At 42.4% G+C, this 17,356-nt stretch overlaps 1 protein-coding gene across 1 annotated transcript in view; it reads left to right on the forward strand.

The window, feature by feature from the left end:
* Positions 1–17,356, forward strand: part of ahrra (aryl-hydrocarbon receptor repressor a) — a 178,810-nt gene that overhangs the window by 143,460 nt on the left and 17,994 nt on the right. Inside the window, exon 4 of the mRNA XM_078415540.1 lies at positions 3,182–3,271. Coding sequence (XP_078271666.1) covers positions 3,182–3,271 — 90 coding nt within the window. The remainder of the gene's footprint in view (positions 1–3,181; positions 3,272–17,356) is intronic.

Genomic DNA, 17,356 nt, shown 5'->3' on the forward strand with positions numbered 1-17,356 from the left:
TGTTTCACTCGCTGTCCCGAGTGGAATAAACGTGTCCACAGCTCTTGCTGGCTGACATCCAAGCAGTCAATGCAGCAAATCCCAGGTCTCTGAAGAACACTTTTAATATCCTTATTTATTTATTCGTGTCATCACACAGCTGTTTGCCAATAGCGAGCAAATGTTAGTGCCATGTCGTTGTCCTCAGCAAGATCCTTTACAATGCATGTCTTCTTCTTGCGTTTGAGGCAGCAGAAGTTATGAAGCTGCTTCTGCTTCTGCTGTCTCTGTTTGTGGTCGTTCGCCTGACTGAGATCAGTTGACAGGGCTCACCACAGTGCATGTCATACAGCATGTCACAGCTCAGATGTTCCATGGTCTGGAGGCCCCGTCCGCACTCGCAGTTTGCCGCATCTTCAGTATATCCCCATTTCAGCATGTTCGATGTTTTAATATCCTGAAAAATGAATTATTTGTAAATAATGCAAACCAACACTCTAATTCCATTTCTAGGATAACACCATTCCATTTACCATTATGTCTTTTCAGCACAATTCTCAGCTCTATATCAGTCAATCTTTTTTGCAAACTTTTCAGTAAACGGCTATGCCATTCATTAACTCATCCTCCGACTTACTTCCTCCCATGAAGCTCTCACATGTAGCTTTGGCTTTCAATCCAGGTTCTCATTCATCAATTTGATAGTGCTGGGGAATTTTCCCCATATCTTGATCATCATACCAAACTCTGTGAAGAGAGGTATCTTAAATCACAGTGCTTACCTTTGTGGATAGCAGGATGTCACTCTCCACCATCACCCTTTTCAAGCCACAAGTGGGAACTTGATCTGGCCACAACTTTGTGTTTTGGACTTCATGACCCCATGGTCTGTTTGGGTGGAAGCCAGTTCACCCCACAGTTTAAGTGCCTCTTAGATCTCCTCACTGCCTACTGCTGCCTTTCACTGAAGTGTACGGTCAATCAGTCTGAGTGCTTGAATCCAATTAATGCTCATCATTTGCTGCCAAATGCTTCTGGCCCATAACCACAATAGGTAATTGAACCCAACTATGTCAAGTGGAAACCCAACAGTTCTACTCCTTCCATAACTTGGAAAGTTTCTCCTGCAGGATGCTCATCACCATTTTCATTTGCCCCAAGGGAATGCGCTTGATTTGCTCCCAATAAACACCCATGCCTAAAACACCCATGTCTGGCAGTAGTGTTGACATGCATACCGATCATGGCATTCAATACTGAAGGGCTGATTGTATCAATGTACTATCATTATTATCCATTTTCCCTCGCACCCCTCCCCTCTCGCTTTCTACATCTCAGGGAGTGCAGTCAATTCCATTCTACATATCCATTTTTAACTCTCCACTTTTAGATTCCAGCACATTGATGAAACTCCAATTGGATTGGATACACCTTTTCCTCAGTTGGACCTTTTATCAAGACCTTACACCTCTGTGACAATTCCACAACAATTAAAGCATTGGGCCATCTTGAATGGGCACTCTGAAGCCAACTCTCTTCCATAACATATTTGACGAGGCCTCACATTTTTAAACACCCAAGTTGCAGTCTTCCTGACTTGTACTCATGACCTACTGGTTTCAACTCCATAATAACACCCAACATGCTGATCCCTAGACTTCTGGATCTTGCCTTTGGAGCTTCCATTTGCAACCGCCTTCTGGACCTCCTGACCAGCATCTCATCCACCTTCACACTGTGTTACATTGGGAAGGCAAAAAGTATTGTCAAGGATGCCTGCCACCCTGGTCATTCTCTTCTGCCTTCTGGGAGAAGATACAGGAGCTTGAAAGTGCAGATGTCCAGACTTAAGAAAACTTCCTTAGAACTGGTATCAGATTCCTGAACCTACCACCTCTTTCCTACCACCTTCCCGGAGGTGCTGTCACTTATTTTTTATTGTGCAAGCATCATGTGAACTGGGAATTTCATTGCAACTGGTCTACATGATAATAAACTAATCTGATCTGATTCTGCTCTGAACTAATCTGATTTTGCTCTTGTTCTAAAGACTAGTTTATCATGCCACAATACAATATTTGATGGTGGCAAGGTGATGCAACGGTAGACTTGCTGCCTTACAGGTCGAGAGACATGGCTGGGTTCAATCCTGACTATGGGTGCTTGTCTGTATGGAGATTGTACATTCACCCCCTGTCCTGGATGGGTTTTCCCTGGGAGCTCCGGTTTTCTCCCACACTCCAAAGATGTACAGATTTGAATGCGAATTGGCTTGGTAAAATTGTAAATTGTCCCCACTGTGTGCTGGTCGGTGCGGACTCGGTGGGCCGAAGGGTCTGTTTACGCGCTGTATCTCTACACTAAACTAAACAAAAATTCTGTCTGTGAGTGTCTTTTATGCTCAATTCCTCAGAGTAGGATTTGAACACACAATTTCATGATTCCAAAATTTGTGCTACCACTGAACAATGTCTTATATTCATTTGCAGTGTATGTTATATCCTAGACTTATCCCTACTTATTTGATATTCTCACTAAGATGAATAAACACAAAGTTCTCACAAGCTTCACTCTCAGGGACAAGCCTTCTTTCTTTGAGCCCTTGCTAATGTGAACTGTAATCAGTGGAAATATTTAATTTGTGTTAAAGAATAAACATCCCTTGTGCTGAAGTTAACATGATTTCCTCAGCACCCAATAAGATGCTTCTTCATTGGCCTGGTCTTGATGCCACTACTTAAGGCAGGAGAAGAGTCCTGACATTTTGCACTAGTAAACTTATCTTTCACCATATGCCAGTGATTTGGTTAAAATCCTAAAATCCCAAACTGAAAAGTACTGTGGGAGCATCTTCACCATACATTATGTATTGATGCATCAAGCCGAAGACCCACTGTGGTTGCCTTGAGGGTAACTAGAAATGAGCAATAAGTGGAAGCCTTACAAGCCTAATCCACACTCTAATTCACGAACTGGCAACTGCACTTTAACAGGAAGAGTGCTGCAAGATACAAAGAACAGAGGAATGGAAATAGATTGTGGAACTTGACTTGAGAGTTTATTGAACATCAGAACTCTTGTTGAAACATCAGTGCACCATGGCCTGGATATTCCAGAGCTGAGGATTTCTGCAGCTTAAAGCACATCCATTGCAAATGATTTCAACGTTCTACTGAACTGGCTTCATTTTCCTATTCCTCAGGCTATGAATGGATTTGTGCTGATGGTGAGTGCCGAAGGAATGGTATTTTACGTCTCTCCCACAATCATCGACTACCTGGGATTTCATCAGGTAAGGAGCCAAGAAATTGTTCTGCCGCTTAAAAATTATATTAAATTAATGACATTTGCAAGACTCATGCGTGTTTTGCGTGTGGAACAGCCTGGCTGCATTGATATACAATTGTCAGTGAGGTTACTGTTGCACAGTAGGACAGGACCTGCACAGAAAACCTGCACAAAAGCATGGAGGCCTTACCTCCACTGGTGCATCATTACGGACTTGATGGAGGAGTCAGGTAGGTTGTTGTCGATGATTGGGCAAAGTGGCTTTTGAAAGTGATTGATGGGGAGATGGATGGCAGAGGAGGTTTTAGAGCTTCATCTGTGAGTTACAAAAGTCAGGTTGAAACATTGGGACACAATATGGATCAGACTAGGGTCTATTTGTGGAGGATCAGCAGCATGCCCATAGTGGCATTGAGGGGAGTATAGTGTAGGAGAGGGGTGAGTATTATGCTTATGGGGGATGGAACAGCAGGCTGCTCCATGCAGTGGACCACACAGCCTGGTCAGAGTGGTCCTCTTCTTGTGAAGGTGGCATTAAGCGGTGTGTTGCATGCTCTTTCACTGGTCCATATTGGAATGACTTCATGCATGCTCTACACAAGGAGGGGAAAAAATTAGGGTTCAACATAAACTGTGTCTTTCAAGCTAAAGAATATCTCAGCCTGTGACTTTTACACAGGTGGAAGAATTCTCCTTGCTTTGAGTTTCAAGCTGATCACTTGCACACAGTTGATTTGCTCATGCCTAGAGTACCAATTCCACACGTCGCTCACGTCAAAGTAGCTCTTCACAGGCTGAGGCCTGCTCCTATCTGCTACCAGTGATAGCAGGCTGAGGCCTGCTTCATTGTGACGGCTTGTCACAATGATCATCTTAACTTGGTCCTTGGCCACCATGACCTGTCAAGGAGTGATTAATATCAGGGTCAAATGATGCTAAGAAATCAGTGGACATGAGATGCAACTGATATTTCATTTGGGTTTGCACCTCGGATGCCAATGACCAAAAGAATTGACCCACCTACTGAAATGTTTTAGTTCAACTCCTCACACGCTGCATATCTTTGAGTATAAAATAAGTGCTCCTTGGTACTCTGAGAGCAGGTTTATGATACCGTGACTGCAGCCATGGGGCTGTGCTGAGGTTACTGAAGGAGAAAGAGAATGTGGCCACTCAGTGCAGAACTGATTGATGACTGATAAGAGGCTGAGGGAGCCTGGCACTGACACATGTTTGTGGGTGAGGTGGGGATGTTCTTGCAATCAGAGGGAGCCTAGATCTGAGGGATATGTGATGGGGTGTGAGGAAGTATTTGGAGGAACCAAAGATTGAATGTTTGGGGTTGTGGGATAGAATTGGACTCAGAATTTTGGTCAGTGATCATTGCAAGTTGGAATAATTGACTTACGTGACAGGTATCCCATTTGCAGGTTTGGTACAAAAGATCACACCTTCTCAAGCAAAGTGGTCCAGGTTTCCTCACAATACCCCAGAACAAATGGTAGAATGGTAGGGCTCTGGGGAGTGGTGTAGGTCAGAGGGATCTAGGAGTGCAGGTGCATGGTTCTTTGAAGGTGGAGTCACAGGTAGATAGGATGGTCAAAAAGACTTTTGGCACATTGGCCTTCATCAGTCAGAGTATTGAGTATAGAAGTTGGGAAGTCATGTTGCAGTTGTATAAGACGTTGGTGAAGCTGCATTTAGAGTATTGTATTCAGTTCTGGGCACGATGTTATAGGAAAGATGTTGTCATGCTGGAAAGGGTACAGAGAAGATTTACGAGATGTTGCCAGGACTCAAGGGTCTGAGCTATAGGGAGAAGTTGAGTAGGCTGGGACTCTATTCCTTGGAGTGCAGGAGTAAGAGGGGTGATCTTATAGAGGTGTATAAAATCATGAGAGGAATAGATCGGGTAGATGCACAGAGTCTCTTGCCCAGAGTAGGTGAATCGAGGACTAGAGGACATAGGTTAAGGTGAAAAGGAAAAGATTTAATACGAATCTGAGGGATAACGTTTTCATACAAAGGGTGGTGGGTGTATGGAATGAGCTGCCAAAGGAAGTAGTTGAGGCAGGGACTATCCCAACATTTAAGAAACAGTTAGACAGATACATGGATAGGACAGGTTTGGAGGGATATGGGCAAAACAAGGCCAAACTAGTGTAGCTGGGACACGTTGGCCAGTGTGGGCAAGTTGTGCTGAAGGGCCTGTTTCCACGCTGTATCACTCTATGATTCGACCAAGCATTGCCAAATGAATGATATTATTCCATGAACTCCAATTGATTAGCATGGGTGTCAGGGGTTATGGGGAATAGGCAGGAGAATGGGGTTAGGAGGGAGAGATAGATCAGCCATGATGTAAGATTTGATGGGCCGAATGGCCAATTTCTGCTCCTATCACAGGAAGTGACTGGTCCAATTTTCCAGAATGACACCAGAGAGGCTGGAAATGATTGTTATTTAATTTAAATTTAAAACCAGGCTGTCATTTTCAATGTATTAATGAAATGCCTCCAACACATAATATAATATCATGTTTCAGATTGGAGTCCATGTTGCATTTACAGTTCATGGCCTGATCCTCCACATCGTCTCTCACCCAATGCAAGGTGGTTAATACTGAGGACAAATGCCTCTGGGAATTCAGATTAAATTAGATATGACCGATATTTTCCAACATCATTTCTAAATATCATTTAAAAAATATATATATTTTAATTGTTCCTAGAATGTGAGAATATAGATCAGCCAGGTACTGCGAAAATGGAGTAAGATGGGCGGCACGGTAGCGCAGCGGTAGAGTTGCTGCTTTACAGCGAATGCAGCGCCGGAGACTCAGGTTCGATCCTGACTACGGGTGCTGCACTGTAAGGAGTTTGTACGTTTTCCCCGTGACCTGCGTGGGTTTTCTCCGAGATCTTCGGTTTCCTCCCACACTCCAAAGACGTACAGGTATGTAGGTTAATTGGCCGGGTAAATGTAAAAATTGTCCCTAGTGGGTGTAGGATAGTGTTAATGTACGGGGATCACTGGGCGGCACGGACTTGGAGGGCCGAAAAGGCCTGTTTCCGGCTGTGTATATATGATATGATATGATATGATATGGGCTTCAATTAATCGATGTAAGATGAGGCATGGAGTGATGGTAACCATTTAAAACTCACAAGGGAACCATCTGGATTTTTCTGGCCCTCATCAGTTTTTTGGAGACAGTTACTCACTAACTACCAGAATTTATGAACTACTTTTCAAAACTGGGTTTAAGAACTTCCAACCTCTGATGTCAGACTGCTATTATAACCACTGAGCTAGCATATTATTTCCACCACAAAACACACAATCTGTCTTTAACCACAACGAATGCATTCAAAAGCGCATAATTGGCCTTGAAATGCTTCAGAACATAGTGGAGCTGTGAAAGATCCTTTATAAATGCAAGTTATCCCTTCACTCTACAGTGGCCACCTCCAATATTTTTGTCTCCTCAAGATTGGATAAAAGTTTCTTCCTGACCTAAATGGCCTTAGAAGCAAACTTGTTTGAGTGTATATAGACACAAAATGTTGGAGTAACTCAGTGGGACAGGCAGCATCTCTGGAGAGAAGGAGTTAGTGACATTTCGAGTCGAGACCTGAAATGTCACCCATTCCTTCTCTCCAGAGATGCTGCCTGTCCTGCTGTTATTCCAGCATTTTGTATCTATCTTTGATTTAAACCAGCATCTGCAGTTCTTTCCTACACATTGTTTGAGTGTATGTTCCCTCTGAAATGCTTTCTTCCAGTTTTGTCACACCACCATCCACCCAACTCCCCATTCCCTCCAACAACAAAAGCTATCACGTCCTTACAAATTTATAACAAAATTAGTGTTTCAAAGAAGGCAGGTCCAAACATTTGCCTGATCCAATGCCAACTGAAAGAAACATGTTTGGCAAGTCGCATAAGTATTAAATCGATTCCGCATTGCATTAATCCCTTATGTATCAGTAAGGGCCATTCCATAATTGAAAGTCTTTCACATAAATGTAAAATTACACCAGTATATGACCTTAGTATTTATTTATTTGTCAATAAAAGCTGATGCAGCCTTTTTTAAAGGGAGGTTTAAATATAAAACCACAAACTTTGGCTGACCCAGTCTGCTGATTCTCCTTTGTATTGGTGTTAATTGGAGTTGTGGAACAATAAGGAAATTTCACACAGCTGCAAACAATACTTTGTCTGTCCTCTCAGGTAGATTAAAGGGCCTTACAGCACTCTCTGGAGAAATGTGAGGACCTTCCCCACATATTATGCCCAACCTATTGAAAGATTGAAATATGTACAACCTATTTCAGTAAAAAAGCAGGAAAAGACCACAAAGTGTTGGAGTAACTCAGCAGATCAGACAGCATCTCTGGAGAACATGGATTAGTGACAATTTGGTTCAGGAGCCTTCGTCAGACTGAATTCTAGAAGTTTCTGAAAGGCTAATAGGTAATTTCACAGCTGGAGGAGATCTAATAAATATAGGAATATTGAAGTTCAATTAAATAATTAGCACCCCGGCTCATTTTTGACTTTGTAGAATGAGTCTGAAGAAGGGTCCTGACCTGAAACGTCACCTATCCATGTTCTCCAGAGCTGTTGCCTGACCCGCTGAGTTACTCCAGCACTGTGTGTTTTGTTTTGTAAAAGACCGTAGTTGTAGTTCCTTATGTCTTTACTAAAAAGTCAATTGATTGATTATTATTTCACTGTTTTCAAGGAGACTTTCTCTGTGAAAATTGACTGGAATATTTCAAACATTACTGTGGTTCTGACACTTCAAGAAGTATTTCCAAGCGTGTAATATGCATTGGGACATCCTGAGAGTTGTGAAAGGTTGTACATAAATGACATTTCTTCTCCTTTGTGGCTGTGAAGTCAATGGTGCCTCATACAGATTTTAAAGTTTACGTTGTTCATCAGAATGAAAAAGAATTATGATACAGTAATCCCTCGTTTATATGGACCACTTTATAACGGATTTGGGTTATAGCGGACAGCTCTGCTGACCTTCACTGCCAGGCCGGGCTGCCGACCCCACCCCTGGCTCACACCACCTCCCCAGCCACTTCCAGGCTGGGCTGCCGAGGCCACCCCCAGCCGCTTCAAGACCGGGCTGCCAACACCAGCCCTGGTCCGCAACGCATCCCCGGCCACTTCCAGGCCATGCCTGCCATCGCCACCGCCACTACATTTCAGCCACCCACATGCCGTGACCAATGACCGTGACCACATCACCTCTCCCCTGGCCACCAGCAGGCCGGGGACATCAACTCACCTGGATTCCAGGTCCTGTTCCAGACCGAGTCTGAAGAAGGGTCTTAACCCGAAACGTCACTTATCCATGTTCTGCGATGCTACCTGATCTGCTGAGTAACTCTAGCACTTTGTGTCAGTTTGTGTATTAACCAGCACCTGTAGTTGTTTGTTTCTACTACTTATTGAATGATAATCCTTTACTTCTTTATAACGACAATCGGCAATAACGGACAACATTCCCTCCCATCCCCTACGGTTCGTTATAATGAGCGTTTACTGTATTAGTAAAACAAATTATAATGAGTGAAAGGTATGTTTGTAGAACATTCTCCTTCACATAAAAGCACTGATTAAATCCAGCCTACAATACCCAGCAGGAACAATACCCAGTGGGAACAGGAGGAGAAGGTGGGGGTTCAAATGGTAGCTGTGCAGACCCTTTTACAATCCTGCTCTTTTTTCCCCCCTGATCTTAATTCTCTAAGTTTCTGGAAGGCTGATTGCTAAGTTGTTAGCAGGAGGAGATCAAATAAATATAGGAATATTGAATTAAATAATTAGGAATTCTGCTGGGCCTGCCACAGTTTTAAAACCATCCAATCCACTGTTCAAAAAGGATAAACTGTGACTGTGATAGATAGGTATTAATTTTTAATTTTTCTTTGCAATTGCTACCTTTTTTATTGATACCATAGTGGCATTTATACTGTTTAAGATTAAAAAAAAAAAAAAATTAGCACTCTTCAGACTGCTTTAACAACCTTAGTGTTATTGAGCTGTTTTTTTGTAGCTTCCTATTGTCGATAGTACTTTTCCTTAGGGAAAGGAAAAGGATTAGACAAGCTGGATTCAGGAAAAATGTTCTCAATGTTGGGCGAGTCCAGAACCAGGGGCCACAGTCTAAGAACAAAGGGGAGGCCATTTAAAACTGAGGTGAGAAGAAACTTTTTCACCCAGAGAGTTGTGAATTTGTGGAATTCTCTGTCACAGAAGGCAATGGAGGCCAATTCACTGGATGAATTTAAAAGAGAATTAGATAGGATTCTAGGGTCTAGTGGAATCAAGGGATATGGGGAGAAGGCAGGCACAGGTTACTGATTGTAGATGATCAGCCATGATCACAAAGGGCCAAATGGCCTCCTGCACCTATTTTCGATGTTTCTATGTTTCTAACCCCCTGGCATTATTTTCCCTTGCCTTCTGTGTCTTTCCTAGTACATTGAGGCTATGTACCTTTTTTTTACAATTAAAGTGTGTTGTTGGTAGATCTCCAGTGTACCATCAGCAGCATCGTCATGCTTTTTGTGACTTGGGTTTAACATAGGAGCTCTTACCTCTGCTACAACCATCTGCCCGTTTTTATGCATTAGACAATAACCCTGGTCTTTCAGAAGGCATCTCCATTGATGTGCTATGTTATACATGCATTCAAATCTGCTCATCTCTTCACCTAACTTTGTTCCATTAAATTCGGTTCACAAGGTTACAATGTTGTGACAAGTTCTTCATGGCCACTGTTTCATAGAAACAGAGAAAATAGGTGCAGGAGTCGGCCATTCGGCACTTCGAGCCAGCACTGTCATTCAATATGATCATGGCTGATCATCCAAAATCAGTACCCCGTTCCGGGTTTCTCCCCATATCCTTTGATTCTGTTAGCCCTAAGAGCTATATCTAAGTCTCTCTTGAAAACATCCAGTGAATTGGCCTCCACTGCCTTCTGTGGCAGAGAATTCCACGGATTCACAACTCTCTGGGTGACAAAGTTTTTCCTCATCTCAGGCCTAAATGGCCTACCCACCTTATTCTTAAACTGTGACGCCTGGTTCTGGACTCCCCCAACATCGGGAACATTTTTCCTGCATCTAGCCTGTCTAATCCCTTTCATTGCAAAGAAGCTTGCCTAACTTTTAACTTCTGAATATCATATCAAATCAAATTGCTTTTATTGTCATTCAAAGTGAATTTGAACGAAATTGTCGTTACCATGCAGTCACAAACAATAAAGAGCACAAGACACACAACCACACAAGTTTAACACAGACAACCATCACAGTGATTCCTCCAGGCACACCGTCACTGTGATGGAAGGCAAAGAAAAGTCTTATCTCCTCTTCCGTTCCTCTCCCGTGGTCAGGCAGTCAAACTGCTGCTTCGAGGCGATCGAGGCTCCCGACTACCGAATATGTATACAAGTGTATAATATCCAAGGGTGATGGGTCATTAAAGTGATCCAGTAATCTCCGTCAACTCACCAAATAAAATATCTTTTTTTAATGTGGTATCAGATTTAAGTCACTTACTACAACAATTTCTATCTGTAAAGTTGTGTTTTTATGTCTCTCAATGGCTTCATTTTGTTTGGGACAGAATTATGCCCTTGACTTCAACTATATTGGTTGCCTTGCGAAAAATTTCCTTTTCTTCTGCTTATGAAATGAAGGAGCTTTTATAATAATAATAATAATATATTCCTTTATTCGTCCCACACCGGGGAAATTTACAGTGTTACAGCAGCAAAGTGGATAGCAAGAGAGCAAGAGATCATTCATTATAAATAAAAGATACATAAATTGTCATCAGTTTCCATGTGTTCTTAGCTGTTATTGTTGACTAGTCTGCTGGGAACAGTGCTGGTTGTGCAGTCTCACAGCAGCGGGAAGGAAGGACCTCCTATGTCTCTCCTTCACACACGTGGGGTGAAGGAGTCTGTCACTGAAGGAGCTACTCAGTGCAGTGACAGTGTCCTGCATGGGGTGCGAGTCGTTGTCCAGCAGCGATGTTAACTTTGCCTCTCTCCCACCACCTGCACTGAGTCGAGGGGGCACCCCAGGACAGAGCTGGCCTTCCTGACCAGCTTGTGGAGTCTCTTCCCTTCCGCCGCTGAGATGCTGCTGCTCCAGCAGACCACTCCATAGAAAATGGCCGATGAAACCACTGTGTTGTAGAAGGTCCTTAGGAGTGCCCCCTGCGCTCCAAAGGACCTGAGTCTCCTTAGCAGATAAAGTCTGCTCTGGCCCTTTCTGTGTAGCACATCGGTGTCATATCTTATTTTATCATAGACTTTACCACTTTATCATGAACCCCAAAGTTCTTGATGTAACTGGATTGGGAATGTGCTGCCATCTTGCATTGTTCCCTCTTCTAATGAACCCATGCACCAGCCTTTAATTCTTCAATACTGAAGTCCAGTCTTGTCTCCCTTTGCTTTTGATCTACATTTTGGCGTTACTGTGATTGATTTTACTCTCACAAGTAATGAGTCGAGCGACCCTCTTCACAACTGTGCAGCATCATTATCTTTACTGACCCCTAACCTTGTAACCATTGTAAGATACATATTGTGCTGAGTTCTTAATGTAGTAATGTTCTGGGTGAGGCACAGGGAATACAGAGAGCTCTAAAAGCTGCATCAGGCTTGTTGACGGCACAGATGTGCACAATAATGCACATACAATTAAATACATCACAAGTGGCACCACGCACATTTATATATATACTGCAGGTGCATTTTAAAAACACCAACATCCAGATTTATTTTAAATCACCAGGACCTCAGTGAGCTGGTCAGTCAGATCCTGTTAATGAGGTATTTTTAAATCACCTGAGCTCTGCAGAGAGAAGATACCTAAAATTACCCAGCAACACCATGGGCACTACGTATGAAGAACGGGTCACAACCCCGAAACATCACCAATCCATTTTCTCCAGAGATGCTACCTGACCCACTGAGTTACTCCAGCGTTTTGTGTCTGTCTTTAACACTAAGGGCGTAATCTATAGCCATCTCATTGAGAAAGGACATGTATAATCATCCTGCTATTAGGACAGGGTGTGTAAAATGGCTCAAACCTTCATGAAGGGTTATCATAAATAATCAAGGGTGAGAGTGAGGAAAGGGATAATGGATGGCCCAGTCAGATTATTCCCCACACATTCATTTTTAAAGTTGGGGTTAAAAGAAGATCAGTGTGTGGAACGGGTTTCCCCTTGAAGTCCTGCTGGCAAGAGCCTGGAACCATTTAAGTACTGGTGGAATGCAGCAATTACAAGAATCTGGTGTCCTTCTGAAGATTGAACACCCCTGTCTTTAGCATATTTAACATATCAAAACATCCCAAGGGCTTCTTCACAAGGGTTTTATCAACCAAAAACTTGACATCAGTAAATTAAAATCAAAAAGGTCGAAAATGCTTAAAATCTGAAATTAAAACAGAAAATGCTAGAAAAACTCATCAGGGCAGGCAGAGGGAAATAGGGATAATGTTTCAGGTTATAAACCCTTGGTCTGAACTCAAATGTTAACTCTGTTTAGTTTTCCACAGATCCTACCTGACCTGCTGAGTTTTGCCAGCAATTTGTGTCCTTATGTAAAATTTGACAGCAAACCAGAAAGAGTCTATCATGCTAGAGAGCCGAAACCTTGGTAAGCATTACCTATGACTACTACCATTTAAAAAGCATCTTAAAGACGGAAATGGAGGTGCAAATTAGTTTAGTTTAGAGATACAGCACGAAAGCAGGTCCTTCGGCCCACCAAGTCTGCGGGGACCAGCGATCCCCGCTCACTAACACTAACCTACATATGCTAGGGACAATTTACAATTATACCAAGCCAATTAATCTACAAACCTGTACGTGTTTGGAGTGTGGAAGGAAACCGGTGGTCCCAGAGAAAGACACATGGTCACAGGGAGAACATACAAACTCCTGACAGACAGCGACCGTAGTCAGGATCGCACCTTGAGACAGTGTAACAAGAGGCATCCCATAGCAGAATCTGAAAGGATGTGTTTAATTGCTGCTTAAACTGGCACTTTAAGGCAGCAACTCTACTGCTGCGCGACCGTGCCATTCCCAGGTTGCATGGACCAAATTCCAGAGTTTGGGAACTTGAAATCTTAGGGGGATGTAGATCCAAAGGAATTTACAGTGATGAGGGTGGACAAGGTCATAGCAGGATTTGAAAACTTAAGTGAGAATTTTTTTTAAAGATATCACTGAACACGTGGTCAATGTAGGTTAGTAAGTGATGGGTGAATGGGAATCGGCAGGAGTTGGGGTGCAGGCAGCAGATCTTTGGATGACTTCCAGTTTGCTGAGAAAGGATTGATGAAGGCAGCCCAGATGTGTGTTGGAAAAGTCAGGGAGGGTTAATGTATTAAAGACAAGGAGGGTCTGAAGAAGGGTCTCAACCCGAAATGCTGCCAACACATGTTCTCCAGAGATGCTGCCTGACCCGTTGAATTAATCCAGCATTTTGTATTTTTTTCTAAAGTTTCGAGCATTTTCTTGAGTCTACACTTGCAACTGCGTGTATCTTGAAACAGTGTAACAAGAGGCATCCCATAGCAGAATCTGAAAGGATGTGTTCATTTTCTTCGGACAAAAGACTGGAATTTGAATACTCCAGCACGAATTAGTACTCAGTGCAGTAACTAAAACTCTCGCATATAATGTTAAATGTTCTGTTCACCTCAGTGAAAGACGGAGAGGGACGAAGGCAAGGTTACATTAGGTAATCGTAGTAGGTTATTTATAATTACAATTTTTGCATAAGATCGAGCGTGTGCCAGGAGAAACACTGCAGACTCCTTTTCAACAGGCTGGTCTCATGCAATGGACATTTGATACGCCAGCTGCAGTGTTTTGTAATGCGCTTTAAGGCTTGGCTACTTGTGACAATTGTGTACGAGCGTTCAGTCATTGTTTTCTGCTATTCAGCCCATAGCGTGCCTCAGCTCTGGAAAATATGGAAAGGATAAATATTTCGGAAAGCCATGTCACCCAAAGCATTCGTGCCAATGGGGAGGGGGAGGGAAATGAAAACAAGTATTATTTAAAGTTTTGAGTTCATTACAAAGTACAGTTAATCAGAAAAGGGAGCTACAGACAGTGTTTGCATAAAGTCTGAACACAGCCAGGAGATTGATAATGCTGCTGTATTGCTAGGTGTGATTCTATGGTACTTTTTTCCTCATAGTTTGAAGGTTTTGAGTTCAGTTGGTTATACATTATGCCTCAATATGGTCAAGGTGACACTTGAGAATATAAATGTGGCTGGCACTGCATTTTTGGAACTGTGATTTTCTTCAATTCATTCTTGAATGAACTTTGGTGCCTTGGGTGGACATAAAAGACTTCACAATGTTCTTCATGGATCTTTAGTTTTTAAGAGATGCAGCATGGAAACAGGTCCTTTGGCCCACGGAGTCCAATGGTGACTATCGATCACCCGCACACTAGTTTTATGTTATTTCACTTTCGCATCCTACACACAAAATTTTACAGAATTTTACTGAAAGTAAACATGCAGGTACATCAGGCAGTGAAGAAAGTTAATGGCATGTTGGCCTTCTTAACGCGAGGGTTTGAGTATAGCAGTAAAGAGGTCCTTCTGCTGTTGTACAGGGCCCTGGTGAGACAATATCGGGAGTTTTGTGTGCAGTTTTGGTCTCCTAATTTGAGGAAGGACATCCTTGCTATTGAGGGAGTGCAGCGTAGGTTCACGAGATTAATCCCCGGGATGGCGGGACTGTCATATGAGGAAAGATTGGAAAGACTAGGCTTGGATTCACTGGAATTTAGAAGGATAAGAGGTGATCTTATAGAAACATATAAAATTATAAAAGGACTAGACAAGCTAGATGCAGGAAAAATGTTCCCAATGCTGGGGGAGTCCAGAACCAGGGGCCACAGTCTAAGAATAAAGGGGGGCCATTTAAAACTGAGATGAGAAAAAACTTTTTCACCCAGAGAGTTTGGAATTTGTGGAATTCTCTGCCACAGAAGGAAGTGGAGGCCAATTCACTGGATGAATTTAAAAGAGAGTTAGATAGAGCTCTTGGGGCTAGCGGAATCAAGGAGTATGGGGAGAAGGCAGTCACGGGTTACTGATTGTGGATGATCAGCCATGATCACTATGAATGGCAGTCCTGGCTCAAAGGGCCGAATGGCCTCCTGCACCTATTTTCTACGTTTCTATGTTTCTAAGCCAATTAACCTACAAACGCATGAGTATACTGGAGCACCCAGAGAAAACGCACGCAGTCACAGGAAGAGCGTACAAACTCCTCAGAGATGACACCCATAGTCAGGATCGAACCCGGGTCTTTGGTGCTGTGAGGCAGCAGGTCCATGATTGCGCCACGTTTTGGAGATCGAAATTTGTGAAGTTTTCACGAGTGTCATAGTCACTCAATCAATTTGCTCAATCTATTTATTACTTTATTATTCTGAACAAAAGCTTTTCACTGTACCTTGCTGCATATGACAATGATAAACAAATACCAACTAATATCAAGATTAAACTGAGCACAGTTTTACTCACGTTACCACAATGAGAATCCTTCAAGTAACAGTCGATCTAATTGAAAGGCATGTTGAGATGGACTGAAGTTGTGAAACGCTATATAACTAACTGCAAGCTTTTTTATTTCACCTAATAGAAGTCACGTTTAATGAATGTGATGAACAGTGAGGGAAGTCAGTCAAAACCAATCTAGTGTAGGATTCCATTCCTCTGCAGCTGGAATCAGATTAGCCTTCTCAGTCATATGGCTACTGAATACTCTGAATCTTATGGTAATGGCAACAATTACTTGGGTTTTGCTTCACCAAATATACAAAGTTCTTTAATCATAGGGGGAATGATAACTAATGCTTAATGCTAATACTCAACTCAGATTTATGTCATGGAATCAGTAGCCAGTTATCAAGTGTTTCTGGCACAGGTGGAGTTAACTTATGGTTATTCCTTCTCTTGCTGAAGTTAACCTAATGGAGTCACAACAGCTATGGACGGAAGATGGGCATGACCCAAGTGTAAAACTGTGCTTTGGGATATCAGCTCATGAATTCCCATCATCTAGTTATACCAGATAAACCAGTATATAAATCACAACACCAAGTCCGTACAAGTCAATGCACATCAGTACAATATCACCATCATCCAGTATACACCAGAATCTTTCTCACCACCATCCAGCTTGCACCATTTAGTTGCCATCAGTATATAAGTGGACTGTTTATATTTTATAAGTTATTAAGTGTCATCACCACTAATTAAGTATACATTCACTTTTATAAAGCATATGTCGTACAATACACACCAGATATAAATCACTAGCACCCAGTGTATACTGTACAGCAAGAACTAAAATATAAAGCACACAGAGAACATCACAAAGTGCACACCAGAATATGAATCGCCAGCACCAGAAATACACCATTGAGTGAACACATCACAATGCTGGTATATTAGCCTTGAAGCAAGCCAAGCCAAATCCTAACATTCACTCTCTTTACCGTCATTGCATGTTAATGACAATGGGTACTATCTACAAAATGTACTGTAGCACATTTCCAAGAGTTCTTTAATAATATCCTTCCAAATCTTCAATATTCGCGTTTAAGAACAAAATGGGAAGCAGAGACATAGAAATGCTGCCACCTACAGTCTGCATGTGAACAAACAAGTTAGGAAAAGAAGTAGGTCATCAGACCTGCATCTTTTCTGAGACCATGTAACATTAATTCTACATTTCCATTTAACTCAAGAATCTTTCTACCTCTGCCTTAAAAATATTCAAAGACTCGGCTTTGACTGCCCTTTGAGGAAGTGAGGTCCAAAGATATGGGCCCTCAGTGAAAAGATTTTGTCAAATCCTAGCCTCGTATTTTTTTAGCAGTGATGTCAAGTTCTAGGTTCATTCATAAGAGGAAACATCCTTTACACATCCACCCTGTCAATACCATCTCAGTCACACGCATTCCTCATTTGTAAACATGTCATTGTTAC

The sequence above is a fragment of the Rhinoraja longicauda genome, chromosome 2, assembly GCF_053455715.1.
Source record: "Rhinoraja longicauda isolate Sanriku21f chromosome 2, sRhiLon1.1, whole genome shotgun sequence".
Lineage (NCBI taxonomy): Eukaryota > Metazoa > Chordata > Chondrichthyes > Rajiformes > Arhynchobatidae > Rhinoraja > Rhinoraja longicauda.